This window comes from Syngnathus typhle, linkage group LG4, assembly GCF_033458585.1.
Source record: "Syngnathus typhle isolate RoL2023-S1 ecotype Sweden linkage group LG4, RoL_Styp_1.0, whole genome shotgun sequence".
NCBI lineage: Eukaryota > Metazoa > Chordata > Actinopteri > Syngnathiformes > Syngnathidae > Syngnathus > Syngnathus typhle.
This window is the reverse complement of record NC_083741.1, coordinates 13,061,653-13,077,135: the sequence shown is the minus strand read 5'-3', so window position 1 is coordinate 13,077,135 and position 15,483 is coordinate 13,061,653. Positions and strand designations below refer to the sequence as shown.

Sequence of the window (15,483 nt, the reverse complement as noted above, 5' to 3'; positions counted from 1 at the left end):
GCCACATTTTAATCCATGTCTCAAATAGATAGATCTTTTGTAGAATTAAGAAAATTCCCCTCTTGTTTCGCCTCTCAGCTGAAAATAGTGGATGTCGGGACACATTGTGGCACAATCTAAGCACAATTTCCTCTGTAAGGTGAAAGGTGCCACTTCCAATCAGGCAAGGACAGGCGGAGATGCAGCCATTGTTTCCTGCTGATCCCGGCCTCATTGCCGCACTGTGTGGGCACTAATGAAGAGGGGCACGTCGCGCTGGGATAGTTTACCCGCCTCCTCTCCTGTGAGTTGAGGACGAGAGCCAATCTGTCAAGAACACATTGAGTGAAATTGCCCTGTGGTACAGCCGTGTGTGCTGACAAGCCACTTGCGGACAGCCAGCCAACACAGTGACGCTACCACCCTGTATTGACAAGCAAATTACAGTCTCCGGCAGTCAAACACATCCGGCAGGATTCATTTACATCCATCAGCTCCGAGGCTTTGTTACCTTGTTGGGGTTTCTTCTGTGCGAGGGCCAGATTCCACAATGTTATGACAGAGGAGAATGCGAAGGGTTTACATGTGCAACATTATGACTGACAGCGCGGCCTGCCTCCCTGACTGGATCCCATTGCCTCAGCGGCATTGAGGGAATTAATTCATCCAATAAGATTGTTTTTTTAAACGGTTCATATATCGAATAATTTGACCAGAGTAAATTGGTGAACATAACACTTTGCTATACAGATGAGATGAATGTTTGATTGGGAGGAGAGGGAGGGGGGAGGAAACCTTTTTGCTGTACTGCTTTGAGATTTGAGTTTGGATCAAAACATTTGCATCTTAAATGATTTCTTTCCAGTGGTAAAGAATGGAAATGACATTAAACAATAGCAGGCTCGAAAAAAAAGTTTTTAAATAAGGATATTGTCGGTCTAAATATGTTGCTGTATCGTTTGTGTTCAACTATCTGTTTCTTAAAGTGGTATACAGTAACACCCCCTTTCGTCAGCTTGTCTATTGCTTTTCTAATCATATATTAGCATTAAGATATGTGGTTAGAATATTAAAATTGCTTATTTCTAATGTTTAATTTGACAGTAAACTTCAACCGGAGGAGGCAATAAACAGCTTGAAATCTGCCACCAGACAGCACTCATACGTAGCTAAATTATTTGCTCCCATGTTAAAACTAAAATTTACCAAACAATGGGTTGGAAGTCGAGTCTTTCATCTCAAGGCCCCACTGTAGCCATCTTGGTATTGTACTCAATTTTTCTTCGGCACAGAGTGTAAGTCTGTACTTTTTCATTCTGAAGAAATAATAGTGGCTGTTATGGCAAGTTTTAATCATACTTATTCCGTTGTGCTTTCCTAGAAGAAGCCGTGGAAGTCACATGGTTTGTTAATCCCGGCTGAGTCGAAAAGGGCATGTTTGATTTGCCTTGCTGTTTTAAGGGGAGTCTCAGTGCAGTGTAAATAGCAGAAAGCATGCGGAATATATGACAGACTTCAATTAATGGGAAATGTACTTTTTTTTGTTGACTATGTTCGCTAAAGGTCACCCAAGTCATGGTCGTGGAAGCGCTGCTTTAGCCCATTCCCAGGGTTAGATACATAGTCACAATTAATGACTCGAGACCTGTCTCCCCTCTTCACCCTAACCTTCAGATATATGACTGTCTCATTTGACCTCACAACACTATAAATAGATAAAGAGCATGTCTCTTTGAACCACCTTTCTATTGAGCCGATATAATCCATGTATAAAACCAAACAATTTCTATACATACATTGAAGATACTTATCCACCTGGGCCCTTCAAACACATGCAAAGCATGGTGAACACCTTCCATAGCTCTGCTAGCGCTTCTCATGGGTGCATAATGACACTGGCCTCTTCAGAGTCAGCTGCAAGCACTGCTAGAACTTGCCAAGGTTCGTTAACACTGATAGTGGTTGCCTTCGAAGGACAAACGCCACATATATCAACGTGCAAAGAGTCCTGCCCCCACTGTCTTCATTTCTCTTGTTTAATATACATCTCTCACACTGTTGAGCATCATAAAAAACATCTTCACACAACTTTTTACCATGATGACTGGACCTGCCAGTGTCTAGTTTAACACCTTCCATAACACAAATAACAAAATTATTGTCATGTTGACATTTGTGAGAAAATATCAAAGTACTGTAATAACTTGAGCTATAAGTCTGATCCATTTCTTAAACACAATACATTTCAAATGAAATGAAATGCAATGCCATTAATCTATTCCATACTGCCTCAAAAACTGTAAAGTGTTCTGAATGAAACAATTGCACTCCGTAACATTTACATTAATGACATTAATGACCATCAAACTAATACTTCTGCATATTGTTCTCATTTTGGTATGTGGGCATTTACCACCTGGAAGAAGTATAATTTCCCTGTTGGACAAATAAAGGAATATCTTATTTTACAATACAGACACAATGATATACATGGAGAAAGAGGAGTCATCACAACGCTTCGGTTGTAAAATTACACCTTCGCAGAGGATAAAGAATATGCTACTGGTTAGTCATTGCCTATGTTTCCCATTAGCATTAAGCTAAATGGTTGTTTAAAAAAAAAAGGTATTTTCCCTCTTGTATGTTTAGTTGAATATTAGATTGCTTTATAAAATATTAAACTGAAAGTGAACGGGTGTCACTTGAAAAATCGTAAGTTGGGTCACTCGTATCTCAAGGTGCCATTGTATTATTGAAGAGACTCTTTTGTTTGAAAACGTCCAAGTGTATCGTCACAGGAATCAAAGCTCATGGTGTGAGGAGCTCTCACACAGTTGTCATTGAATGTAAAGGAAAAAACCTAGATCATCATCTACATGAAACATTTTGGCCTCAGGTTAGGCCCTGACCCAAGTCCATCTTGTTTTTTCTTTTTTAAATATTGTGTGAGAAACATCCTCAAGCAGTCCATAGGGTGTGGAGCCTTCCCCAACATTTTCTTTACACACAGAAACTGATATGACTGCACACATTTTTGCTCCTATCTTCTTTTGTTTCCCTCAAACAGATAAGGGAAGCTGATAAAAGAACTATGTCAGTGGGTTTACAAGATAAAAAGCAATAAGAAAGAATCTCTGCACACACTGTCGATTGCCCTCTGATACATTTACTGGTGGGCCATTAAAGCAAGCAAAGTGATTCTCGTTCCCTCAGATAACTATTATCTTCATGCCTCCTCTGTGTGGGAAGGCCAGAGAGGATAAAGCCTCTATAAAACCGGATGAATTACATATGTAATATGATGAGCATGTGTGTGGGGGGGTTGGGAGGTGGTGCTCCGGGATTATTTAGTGTGCAGCTCATTACTTAGTGTACAGCTGCTTAGCCTTCCTTTCTGCCTAAGGCTTGGCGGGTGTCCCTAGCATTCTTTGTCAAAGAAGTCTACATACCTGCAGCTGGAGAGGGCTGAGTCCTGATGCTGCCGCAGCTGCCATTGTGGAGGGAATGAACTGCACGGGGTAGTTATCACCTGTCAGGGAGAGACAACAATGTATACAGGTTGAGACAATGAGCTGGCGGCCCGCAGCGTGCAGACAAGTGCCAACACGGATCCCGGGTCCTGCAGTGCATTTAACGTAGCACGCTGTAACAATCCCTCAGCTTCAAGCCCAAACATCTGCATTAACAAATGGTTAAACTGGTTTGACTGGAGCGGGATTATTTGGGAACGTCACGTGCCATTCGCGCTTTTCTGAGGAACATTTCAATGCTTGTGTGTGCTTGCTACATTCAGAAGCACAATTAGAGAGCTCCTCGGATATTCAATTAGCAGTTATGCAATAGGCTCAGCGTGCCCTCTCAGGCATTAGGCTTGACAGGCTATTGTTCAGCAAAATATTGTTTCTGACGGGGGAGCAGATTGAAAACGTGTCTGTGTGTGTGTTTATTAACTGGTTAGAACAAGAGTGCTGGCAAAATAACAAGATTAAAACAAGGCTGCACATTTTCATTTCATACATCACTGCTATTGGGGATTGTCATCAGACTGCCAACGGCCCGTTTATTAACGTCAGTCTTCAAAAGACTCCCTTATGACTGATATTCACTGCAGTTTACAGACTGAACATTTAAAAGCTAAATTTCACGCTGCAGAATTAACATTGCAGTTTTCAACAACACCTTTTTGATTAGTCTAATAATATTTTGAAGAGCTGGGATTTTCATTCAAGAAATTTCTGAATAGGGCATCTGTGTATGTGTTGCATTGAGGTGAATTTAAGACATCTTCAATAGGCAAAAGGCAGCAGCAACACAAGGTTTGTAGCTGGCTGGATGGTTGGAAACACACGTCTGTGCGAGTGGGGAGGGGGAGTCTTGGGAGTTGGCCACTTCTTCATGTCGCTTCTCCTCACAAACATATGGAGCCATTAGGCCACAGACAAGGTAAATGTATGTACCTTCTCTTTCACTTTACCCTCGCCCGCTTGCCTCACTTTGCAATCTTGTACAGCACAGCACAATGTGATGCGGGACATGAAAATTCAATCCCCATTTAGGAGCAAATAAAATCACACGGCAGTAGTGGTTTCAAATAGTGCTGGCGTGGATGTGCGGGCTTGCGCTGTGGTTATTTCAACGCCGCCTTCATTTCGGTATCGCTTTCCCTCTTGTCTCTCCGTGCTGCCTGTGACGTAGATACTATTTGGGAATAATAAATGGCTGGGTGTCTTTAGATGTCATGTGAAACCTGGGGAGAGTCATGTCCTAAATGAGTGTTGGGGAGGGGTGATGTGGGTCTTGGCTGTATTCAGCATATAGCCACTTGGCTTCAGCACAACGGGCATCGTGCCAGGTCAGTGTCATTGGTGAAGGCGGTATTATGTTTTAAACCAGTTTTAACTATGGCTTGTCCCCTGTTGACCTGCTCACTGCAACATGTCATTGGATAGAAAAGTCACTGAATGGCACGGTGACCTAGTGGTTGGGACATGTTGCAAGTTTGACTATCTGGCATTAACATTGTTGATATGATATGATACATTGTGATAAAAAATGTGGACATTTACAAACATCTGCAACATCTCACTTTTACCATTCATGTATATGGGATTTCTTATTACAGACAGTTCCAAATGAGTTGCAGATAATTAGCATTTGTTCAGCTAGTAAATTTTGTTGTAATTATCAGCTACAACATTGCAATTTCAGTTACACTAGATGATTTCACGTTTTTAAACTTTAAGATATTTGGAAAGGCACCTCAAATGCCAATTGTGGATAGGAAGAATTCAACTAAATTAAGATTTTTCTTTAGCAAATTACCTCTCAGAACTTTGTTGTAATGTGACTTTTGTTTTATTTCTGCGCCAATGTGTTGTGAGGGGGAAAAGAACTGTGTGGTGCCATCAAGTAACATGGGAGTGGTATATAGGCCTGAATGCTTTTGATATCTTGGTAAACAGTGTAGATGGAGTGGAAAGACCTATTTGTTTAAAAGATGAGCTGCTGCTTGAAAGGTTGTGCTTGTCTACCGTACAATAGCAGGCCATTGAGCACAGTCGGCGGATGGGGTGATGACTTAGCACCATGGTGCCTGAGTGACTTTGTTGCCATGTGAGCACAACAGGGTTGGGGTCATAATCAGTGGTCCCTGGGAGCTGTCTCATAATGATAACATCAGATTAGTGTGCCGTATGTAGTCTTGGAAGTAAATGCTCGGCCATTTCCGTATAGGAAAAACAACGTGGCAGCATCCTGCGTGCGCCGCAGGTGGGGGTGATAACATTGTGCTCCCCGGCTACATTGTGTGTATTGTATTGGACTTGGAGAAATAATAGATGTTTTGAAATAGCCCTCCTGTAACAGTCGTTTCCAGAACCCCCAGCTATTTCTTCATCAACTCATGAATTATGCAGCAAGCATATAGACGGCGACCTCTGACCATGATTCCCTAATAGCTTCGGTTATTTGAACTAAAACATTTTTGATGTCAAACCTATTGCAAAAAGCACAGTGGTACGAGACTCCCGCCCTCAGGCGCTTTGTTTAGGCTGTCATGGCTCCATAGTTCCAAAATAGCTGACATTTCTTCTTGCGGTTTTATAGTTAATTCATTAACTGCACTTCCACACCTTTTTAATGTACTGCTGCAGCAAAGCTGCTGACTTCCTTGGGTTTCCCTTTGCTGATTTCAGTCATCTTTCATGTCAAGACACACAGGCTCGCTTTGTTCTGGCTATCACATTTTTATCAAGACTATGCTGACTTTTATACTCCGTTGTTCACATAACATTCATACACAGTCTAATTTGTGGTTAAAAGGATTCAGGTTGGAAGAAAAAATATAAAAATACATATTTATAATGAGGATCATGCGTATTTCATTTTCACCAAGTCAAATGAGAGTTTGGTGATTGTTTGTCCCTTTTTAATTCTAAAGGTAATTAACCTTTTTAGTAGCTGTATTTGTCAAACCTGTTTCCTACATCATATTGATGTATCGTTGTCGTATAACATTTTATTACAAAAATACAGTAGTCTCATGCAACGGTAAAATGGTTCTTATTTATATCTCATTGGAAAACTCATCAGGCGCAGCTGGCTGGCTCTGTCTGTGACCATATCTGCTATTCCACATAGACGACAATATCCTCTGAACCTAACTCTCTTTTTTTACTCACTCAAAAGCAGTATTAAAACTTGACGATATCAGAGGAAGAACGTACATGTGTAGCGAAATCACAGGAGGGGATGAATGACTTAAGTTGCAAAGCATACCTGGCTTATAAGACATTCCCGGAGGGAAGAGAAAGCCTTGCTGGGCGGCGGCGGCTGCTGCCAGAGTGCGTTGGTCGTGTGGAAAAATGGGGATCATGAGCGGAGGCATGTGACCCTGGACCTGCTGAACAGATAGAGAGCGGAGATCAGAGAGAGGCCTAAGCGAAGGCATGGTACACAGAAACGCAGATTACGCTCAGGGTGGGGAGGGGGAATTCAGATCACAGGTCTCCCTAACACATGCTGACAGGGGGCTCTATGGCAATGGCAGACTCTCGTGTCCTCTCACAAAACCTGGCAAATCTACACCTGCTCGTACTCCAAACCACTGTTTCGCTTGAAGACATCAAAGACGGCACTTATTGTTCCAGCGCCAGCAAGTGGAAGTCACAGCATGACTGAAAGGGTCTTTATGACTTCTGCAGAGGAGTACGGTAAATGCTTCCACTAACTCCTGACTGTTACAACAGATATTCGGCAGGAGGAGGATTGTTCAACCCACTACACACCTCACATCATGTCTGTTGCTGGAAAAAAAAAAAAAAAAGAATGACAATACAGCAGTGCCTTGAGACAAAAATTGTATTTGTTCTGTGACCAAGCTCGTAACCTCAAACACTCATATCTTTTCCCATTGAAATGAATGGAAATGTCATGAGTCTATTGGAACCTTCTCCCAAAGCAACGGAAATTTCTGCGAAAAAAATGTACTCGACAGTACTGTATTTTCTAAAAAACACACAGTGCTAATATAATTAAATAGAATAGCTTGTATCTAGAAAAATATAACTCAAGGTACAGACATTTTTCTGCAACAACATAGGACTGCCATTTTGTGCCTGTTTGTTGCACTCTCACATTAAAACTTCATCAGCCACTCAATTGCTGACTTCCTTGTCCTAAAGGGAATATCAAAACAAACTCCCCACTTGTGTCAAGGGTGGGTGAGCAGCTTATGTCTCCGACGTGCTGTGCGGGGGGGTTGCACACATGTGGCAAAGTCCAATCTTACTGTCACTCCCCGCTTCATGATGCTCTTTGACGGGAAACAGCACAGCTACCATGAGCATGTGAGGGTTAATCTAACATCGAGCAAGGCCGCCCCAGGGTAACCTACCGGGGAAATAGGTTAATAAAGGTCATCTCCTAAAATAAACACTATACAGAATGTTTCACAATTCAACCCTCTTTAAAATCAACCTGCAATAAAAACGGGACTGGGTGCAATTACTGTCCCTGCATTGGGGCATGAAATCAGCCTGGTAAGAGTCTCACTTTTTCAGCTTCTAGATGCCTGACAGAGTAATGTGCCCACTTTCTCTCACACTTGCAACATAGGGGGAAAAAAAGCCCATTGATTCAACCAGGGGTGCCAAGCTACACCAAAAACTAAACAAATGGGGAAAAGAGTCCAGACGATCTTTTAATGAAATAGAGAAATATATTGTACATAACAGCAATTACTGTGATTCTACAAAGTAAAAACGAAATGTCAGGCAGACGGTGACAAATAATTGCTGTAGAGGGATTCGCTACTCTGTGTTTTCGAGCTGAAAGGTTGAGCAATGGATCTTGGCTTCACTTGTATGGAACATATGGAAAAACACAATCATTAATGTCAGAACATAACATGAGTCAAGCGACGGTACACAGCTTTTCTGTGTGTGGCTATTTGGACAGTAAAACCAGATGGGCTCTCCTCCTGAAGATGACTGTGACTATACTGGTACTGCAGATGCATGTAGAAATAATTTTCTGTTTCTATTTACTGTCTCAGTTTTCTCTCGATTAAATTTAGATCATTGTATGTCTAGATCTTTGTACCCACGTTTAAAATTAACTACAAAATGAAATCGAAATTTACAATTTAGACAATTTAGACAAATTTAGATAAATTCATTATTGCTTTTCTTTCACACATTTGTAATTGATTCTATTTTGAATGGAATCACACACACAATCTGAAAATACTTACAATAACAGATGCAAACAAAAAAAGAAAAATTAGGCCTTAGAACTTTACATTTCTATAACGCTTAGAATAATTTGATACAACTTAATTGCAGATAGAAACATTAATGGGAAAACCCGACACCCACCCCCCACAACGTTAACTATAAATGATATAATTTATTTTAGTATATCAACTTTTATTACCTTTAGCTTTTAAAATAGGCCGCAACATTTATTGGATTTATTCAGCCAAAACTGAGTATAAATATGCACTGGTTGAGAAATAAACGCAGCGAGTTTGAATGGATGTGATTTGCAGTAATGAGCTTCAAGCATTAAAGTTTAATAAGCAGCAACTAATGTCAGAGCGAGGCGTATCAAATTGTGTGGTGCTTCAAGGTGGGAACAAATAGTGGAGCTTAGTTGGGCTGTCAATTAACTGCTCGCATGTTGCAGGGATGTTTCAAGCATACTCTAATGCCGAGTGTATTTAAAGTAGGCAACAAGACAGGAGAAGCACAGTTTGACGTGCAAAAAAATCTCAAGTGTGTCTATGTAGGGTAGAGTTAAATAATTTAAAAAATAATCTAATTGCATTTTCCACCTCAGTATTGAGATCGTAGATATAGATACTATATTCCGTGTATGTACTGTAAATACATTATGCTGCCAGCGCTTCTTTGTCACAGCATGGCTAACAACTGGATAATGTAATTTCACACCATCTGCCTTCAGGCTTCATTAAAGAACCGTGAGTGGGCAATCATATAAGGAACAGGTGCTATTGTTTGTCCCTCAAGACCTGGCACTAAGGATCTGACTCGGAATACTTGAAGAGGAGCATCTGTAGTGATCAGTCAGACAGACTTGGCTGAGGCCCTGCTCTCTGCCAGGCCGCGCTCCAGCAGAGGTTTTCGCCTCTTCGCAACATAGATCATCAATTCAGATGACCCGATGAAGTCTGTAGCGGACCAGCGCGCAAGCTGTTTGGCTTTGAGGGGAGAGTCTATTGAGTGTTTGATAAATAGAGCCCACTTGCAGTTGTAAAGCAAGGGAAACCATATTGAAACCTTCTGCAGTTGTTAGTCAGCTTGTTAAGAATATAAGATGAATTATTATCTTTTTGATTGCTCCAGTCACAACTTTCCACAATTTGTCTTGTTTTGTGTCACCTGTTTCTGCCAAATGTAAGAGCAGTTTATTCATGTGGGTTGATTTCTACTGAACACTTTTTTGTGACTCAGTCCCATTTTCCCTTTTGAAATGAATGGAAATGTCATTAATACATTGCAGCCTTCAAAAGCACCTGTTTGGTTTTTGCAGCAGCTTGTATGAAGCTTGCTGGTAATTAAAATTTTTTTTTGCAACACTAAGCTACAATTCCATTAAGAAACAGCTCATAACTCAAAAACTCACAAGCTGGTGCTATCAAATCAAAGAGTTGGCCTAATGTGAGCTATCAGCGCTTCCACATCGTGTGGAAAAGGTCAGATTTATTCATTGTCATTTATTTTTAGATTCTTTCTGTAAACTTTTGTCATATGTATGAATGTGACTCGGCCGCTCGGTGGTGGATGGATGGATGCATGGATGGATGGATGGATGGATGGATGGATGGATGGATGGATGGATGGATGGATGGATGGGTGGATGGATGGATGGATGGATGGATGGATGAATAGATGGATGAATAGATGGATGAATAGATGGATGAATAGATGGATGGATGGATGAACAGATGGATGGACGGACGGACGGACGAATGGACGAATGGATGTGACTGAGACACAGACTTGGGTACAAAAATAAGAAAAAAATAACATGACCAGAAAATCTCTATTTTTGACCATAACTTAACTTAAACTGTGAGGTGGGTTAGGTACCGCTGCCTTTTAGCTATTGTGAACTACAACAGCCAAGCAAGCATCTCCCAAACACAGACTGCAAAAACAGATGCACTTGGCATTACAACAGTGGCCTGGGCCTCCTGTCAGCACCTGTATTCTTCACTGTCTGATGAGGAAGCCTCTTCAAAACACCCACAGGGCCTTAGGACTACCAAACCCCCCTCCCACCCTTGAACATCCATGCACTGATCCATGCACAGGTTCGCTTCTGTGATGAGAACAGGGAGAGGCTGTTGCTTTTACTGTCACAATCTTTGAGCGTTGACAAGATAAAGAAGCGGTAAAAAAAAGACTTGCCTCTTTAACCACCACGTTTCATGGTTATTGGCTTGAAAGGACTTTCTGTCTAATATCCCGATTCATTGCTACTTGACACCCTGAAGCACACCTCTCACACAGATACTCAGAATTAATCTGCCTCAAGCAGACTTTTAGAAAGTACTGCATTACAAGTTTTTTGTAAAAATGCTGGTTTAAAAATAAAGACAAGTATGTGTGTTATGAGAGGTGTGCAGGTGAAATGTAGATGTAGATATGACGTCTCATGTTAATACATACATCCACAATTTATTAGCTGTCATATTGCCAGCTCTCACTTTTTTTTCTCACATATTTTACAGGAGGGGTACTCTGTAATTTTTGCCCAGCTGTTGTCGTAAGAAGTGAGAGATCACACTCCTTCCGCCCCGCTTGCCAGTGTGCTGCACATGAAACACTGTAAATGACAAGAAATCACCTTTTTGTGATCCACTTCAAAGGACAGAAGTTTTTTAAACCCATCGGTACCAGACTGCGTACAGTTAGACATATTATGCCCACCCCTGGGTGTACAAATTTCCCTGGTGGACACTGTATTGTACTGTGCCACACTCAGATTGGAAACGCTAACCCTCATCTTTCATCACTGAACTGAATGAGAATGATTTGAATCTATTCCAGCCTCGCAAAGAGTTTAAGCAAAGGAGAATATCATTCTATAACTTGTAATTTATGAAAACATATCGTAACATTACGGAATTAAAATGTGCATCATGAATAATTTGCTCTGATGTGTGCAACATGGCCACTGGGTGGCAGTTTAGTACAGCTACGCAAAAAAAAGATTACTTTCACTCGACAATTCTAAGTGACTCGGTAAGCATAAGTATTCATCGCAGAGGATAACAAATATACGTATACATGTGTTACATTGTCGGTCAACATGTGTTGATGCACCATTTTTGTTTGAATATTCGTCGCTTGAAGCCATGTAACACCGCACCATAAATCTTATGGAAAGAAACTTCGGTCAATCTTCTTTCACGGCACCACAGTAATTATGGCCAAAACAGCTTTATTATATTTTCTGAACAGTCTTTGCCCAGGTTTTTGTGTGACGTTGCACATCTGTTAGTCCTGAATTCATCATGTGTAGAATGTGCTGCTCAGGATAAAGAGCAGCAATTTTGAGTGTCATGTGGTCAGACCATCAAGAGGGAACAACCAATAGATGACTTCTTGTTCCACTAATTCCTTACACAGTGAAACAAGCCTTCTTGGGAAAACAGCCATTTCGGTAAGTCTGTATTACGTCGACAGGAGCCTGAAAGCTGGCTACACCAACCCACTGACCCGCTGCACACAACCCACCCTAAATCCTTCCACTCCTCCCCATCACACCACCTCACTTCATCACAATTCTCAACATAGCTGTTGGCATATCGGCACTCTGGAAAAATACTTATTTCCCCTAAAAACATCTATTCATCATGTCTGCATTCCGGTCTTTTATGTAGTGAAGGGAACGCATTTCATCATACAAACATAATTAAAATTTCCTCACTAACACACATTTCCTGCATTTTACCCTTACAATACTGTATATTTCAACATTAAAAGTAAATGTAATGTTTGCAAAGGATATTTCATCTTCTGAATTAACACCTCTTCAGTGTCTCTATGAAATAAAGCTTTGCACGGAACACGCATATCCACTGGGACCCCCTCAAACGGCATTTCTAATGACGAGAAAGCGCGGGCAGACAAACAAAGCCACGAGTGGGTATGAGGTTAGCATCATTATACCACACATACAGCATCCACACTGTGTGGAGATGGGAATGTAAAACGGAGCGGACCACCATTGTCGCGCTGCAGGAAGGTCTTGAAAACATTTGTCTAGGATTACTTAGTTGCCAGTTAAGTAGCATCAACACGGGGACAATTGCCAACTACAGACTGTGACTAAAAGTAGGGTGTTGATGCTTTATGAGCCTTTCCATTTATCACCATTATGATTTTCACTCTTTATGTCCCTATGCCACATAAACGGTGAGGGTTCACTCTTTGTTGATCCTTGTGATTGACTGTAAGGCCTCAAAGCAAAGTGTCACAGGAGAATGTCATCTGTCCATTCATAAGTGATTCAGTGACTAAGACAAACTAAAGCCATATCATTCTTTTCCTATAGAAGACGTTTACCATTCACTGTGCTCCGTCGGGAATGCTTGGACTCGCCTACACCCTAAAAACAAGAAGCTCCTTTCTTACGTTGGCTGAATGCTTTGCTTTGCCACCCTCGACCCAATGAAAACATCCCCCCGCTCAAGCTGTCGAGATCCCCCCCCACCACCACCACCACACACACACACTATTAATGCAATGCTTTCTCCTTGTGAGTGTGGCCACCGCTAAGGACGATGTGCACGTAAAGCCAAGGCAAAGACAAAACAGTTTGCACAACATTAGCTGTAAAAACACTCTTTATGCATATCGGTAGGGGAAGCCAGATCAGCATCACACTACGAGATGTCCTCAATTGAGGACACAACTCTCCTGCCTCAGTGTAGTGAAGCTCAAAAACAGGTGTCTCATTATAATACTTGGAGGGAACATGAAGACTGTAAAGGGAATCGTACATTTTGTCTGTAAATATTTAAAGATGATTGAAGAAAATATCTGAGACTGAGAACTGTGTAGGAGTGAATTGTGGAGTTATAACATTAAACTGTTTATCACCAATTCAGTTGTTCGAATTTGGGGGGGCTTCCAGCATTTGTCGCTTCATTCACACGATATAAAATGTTGAGTGCCTTCGTTCGCGTTATTGGTTATCTGTTGAGTCGTCATTACTACAAGGCCCACTTCTACTATTATAGCTATGCGAGAATTTGAGAGTGGAGACAATTTTTCACTATGTTGTACCCTCAGTTGATATGATTTTTTTAATTATTCAAATTTGTCATTTGGAAGACACATTTATACCAAACAAGGTCTGGTATACTTCAAAAAGACAATATAGCCTCTAATGGAGGAGACTTGTCACTGTGTGAACGAAGGATTCAGAATCTAAATGCGCTTTCAAAACCCCTCAGGTGACTAGCATTAAATAGAGCCTCAAGTGTGAGCTCGCAGATCACACACACATTCACGTGGCACTCTTAATTATCACTGCTAAAACTGCTGAGGTGTCTGAACACACAACAAAGCATACGTTTTATTGTGTAATTCCCAACAATAACGAGCGCTTGTTTAATTACCGTCTTGACTCAGGGGCTAAGGCGGAGCACAGCACAGAGTTATGTTGAGTTCAATAGCTTGTGTTCATTGCCACACCTTATCATGCATATTTATCGACTTTCACATTTCATGCTGGCAAATGTGAAGCATAGCCTCTTTTTGTTTCCCGGAAGACACAGAACGTTTAAGCAGCACCGTCTGTTTAAGTTTGTGCAACAGGAATTAGTGTTAACTATTCCGCCTATTTACCAACACTCACTTAGCAAACACTGCTGAGATTGTATTCGCTCCACCTTTCTTTTTTTTTGCGCATGATTAAATTTTAACAGTGTGGAGAAGGCTTTATTGTTCAATTTGCACACGACTATATAACATCAGCATTTTTTTCTGCTTCCAGACAAGAAGTCACATTTCATAACTAATTAAATGGAGCTCTCCCCTGCCAGTAGAGTCCACTAAAGGGAATTGTTTGTATCCAAGTGTCAATATATTAAATCACAGGGGCTAATGAGTCAGGTCATGGTTTTCTTTTATCTTCACTCTTGCATGTACACATCTTCATCAGCTAACAGTCTCCTTAAATGGGGGCTGAAGGGGATGGACTGAGCCTCCATGGGTGCATGCCAAATGTGGCTGACTGGGATGTGAATGCCCCCCTTCGCACAAACCCCCTTCCACACAATCCTACTCGCAGGAGAAGGTACACAAGTACGTTATCATTTCCCTGTGCTGTTATTCTCTTAATGTGATGCTTACTGTTCAAATCTAGCTTCACTAATTGGGGGAGTTGCACAATTTTTTGGTATGTCTATTTTTCATCCCTCCAAGTCATTATACTGGCAAGAAAACAAAAGCATATGAGAACACACTCATACATTAACCCTACATTATTATGCAATTACTACGCCACCCTGTGATGATTTAAACTACCTGAACAGTACCTCACCTTTTTTCCTATCATGGATGTAAATATCCCCTGCTGTTTACCTCCCCCATTAAAATTAGAATAACTTTCAAACAGTTTGCGTGGCCTGCACATCAATGCAACAGTCTATTTTTCCTTTAATCTTTGCTGGGTTTTTTTGTGTGTGAACATGACACACATTAAAACCTGTCTTTAGGGGAATAAAAGCGCAAGAGGGTAAAGTTAGGATATGTGTGCAATATGAAAATATTGCAACATGAGTTGACTTTGCTTTTCTTACAAAGTCTCTTCAGCTATGGAACTTGTCACAATTGGCAGAATAAGGCCTAATTTCAAATTTTATTATTACTTAGAAGGAGCCGTTGTATTTTTGGTTGTTGTGATTAAAACCATTCCACTGTTTCATGTGCTTTCTCCCGCCTGTTGGCGAAGATAAAGTTCAGC

At 41.1% G+C, this 15,483-nt stretch overlaps 1 protein-coding gene across 4 annotated transcripts in view; it reads right to left on the bottom strand.

Moving 5' to 3' along the window:
- Positions 1–15,483, bottom strand: part of sox6 (SRY-box transcription factor 6) — a 123,713-nt gene that overhangs the window by 33,723 nt on the left and 74,507 nt on the right. For 3 of the 4 annotated variants that reach the window (XM_061276677.1, XM_061276679.1, XM_061276680.1), the window contains 2 exons: positions 6,757–6,880; positions 3,429–3,508 (listed from right to left, as the gene is read on the bottom strand). In XM_061276677.1, coding sequence (XP_061132661.1) covers positions 3,429–3,508; positions 6,757–6,880 — 204 coding nt within the window. The remainder of the gene's footprint in view (positions 1–3,428; positions 3,509–6,756; positions 6,881–15,483) is intronic. The other variant, XM_061276678.1, reaches the window with a different exon arrangement.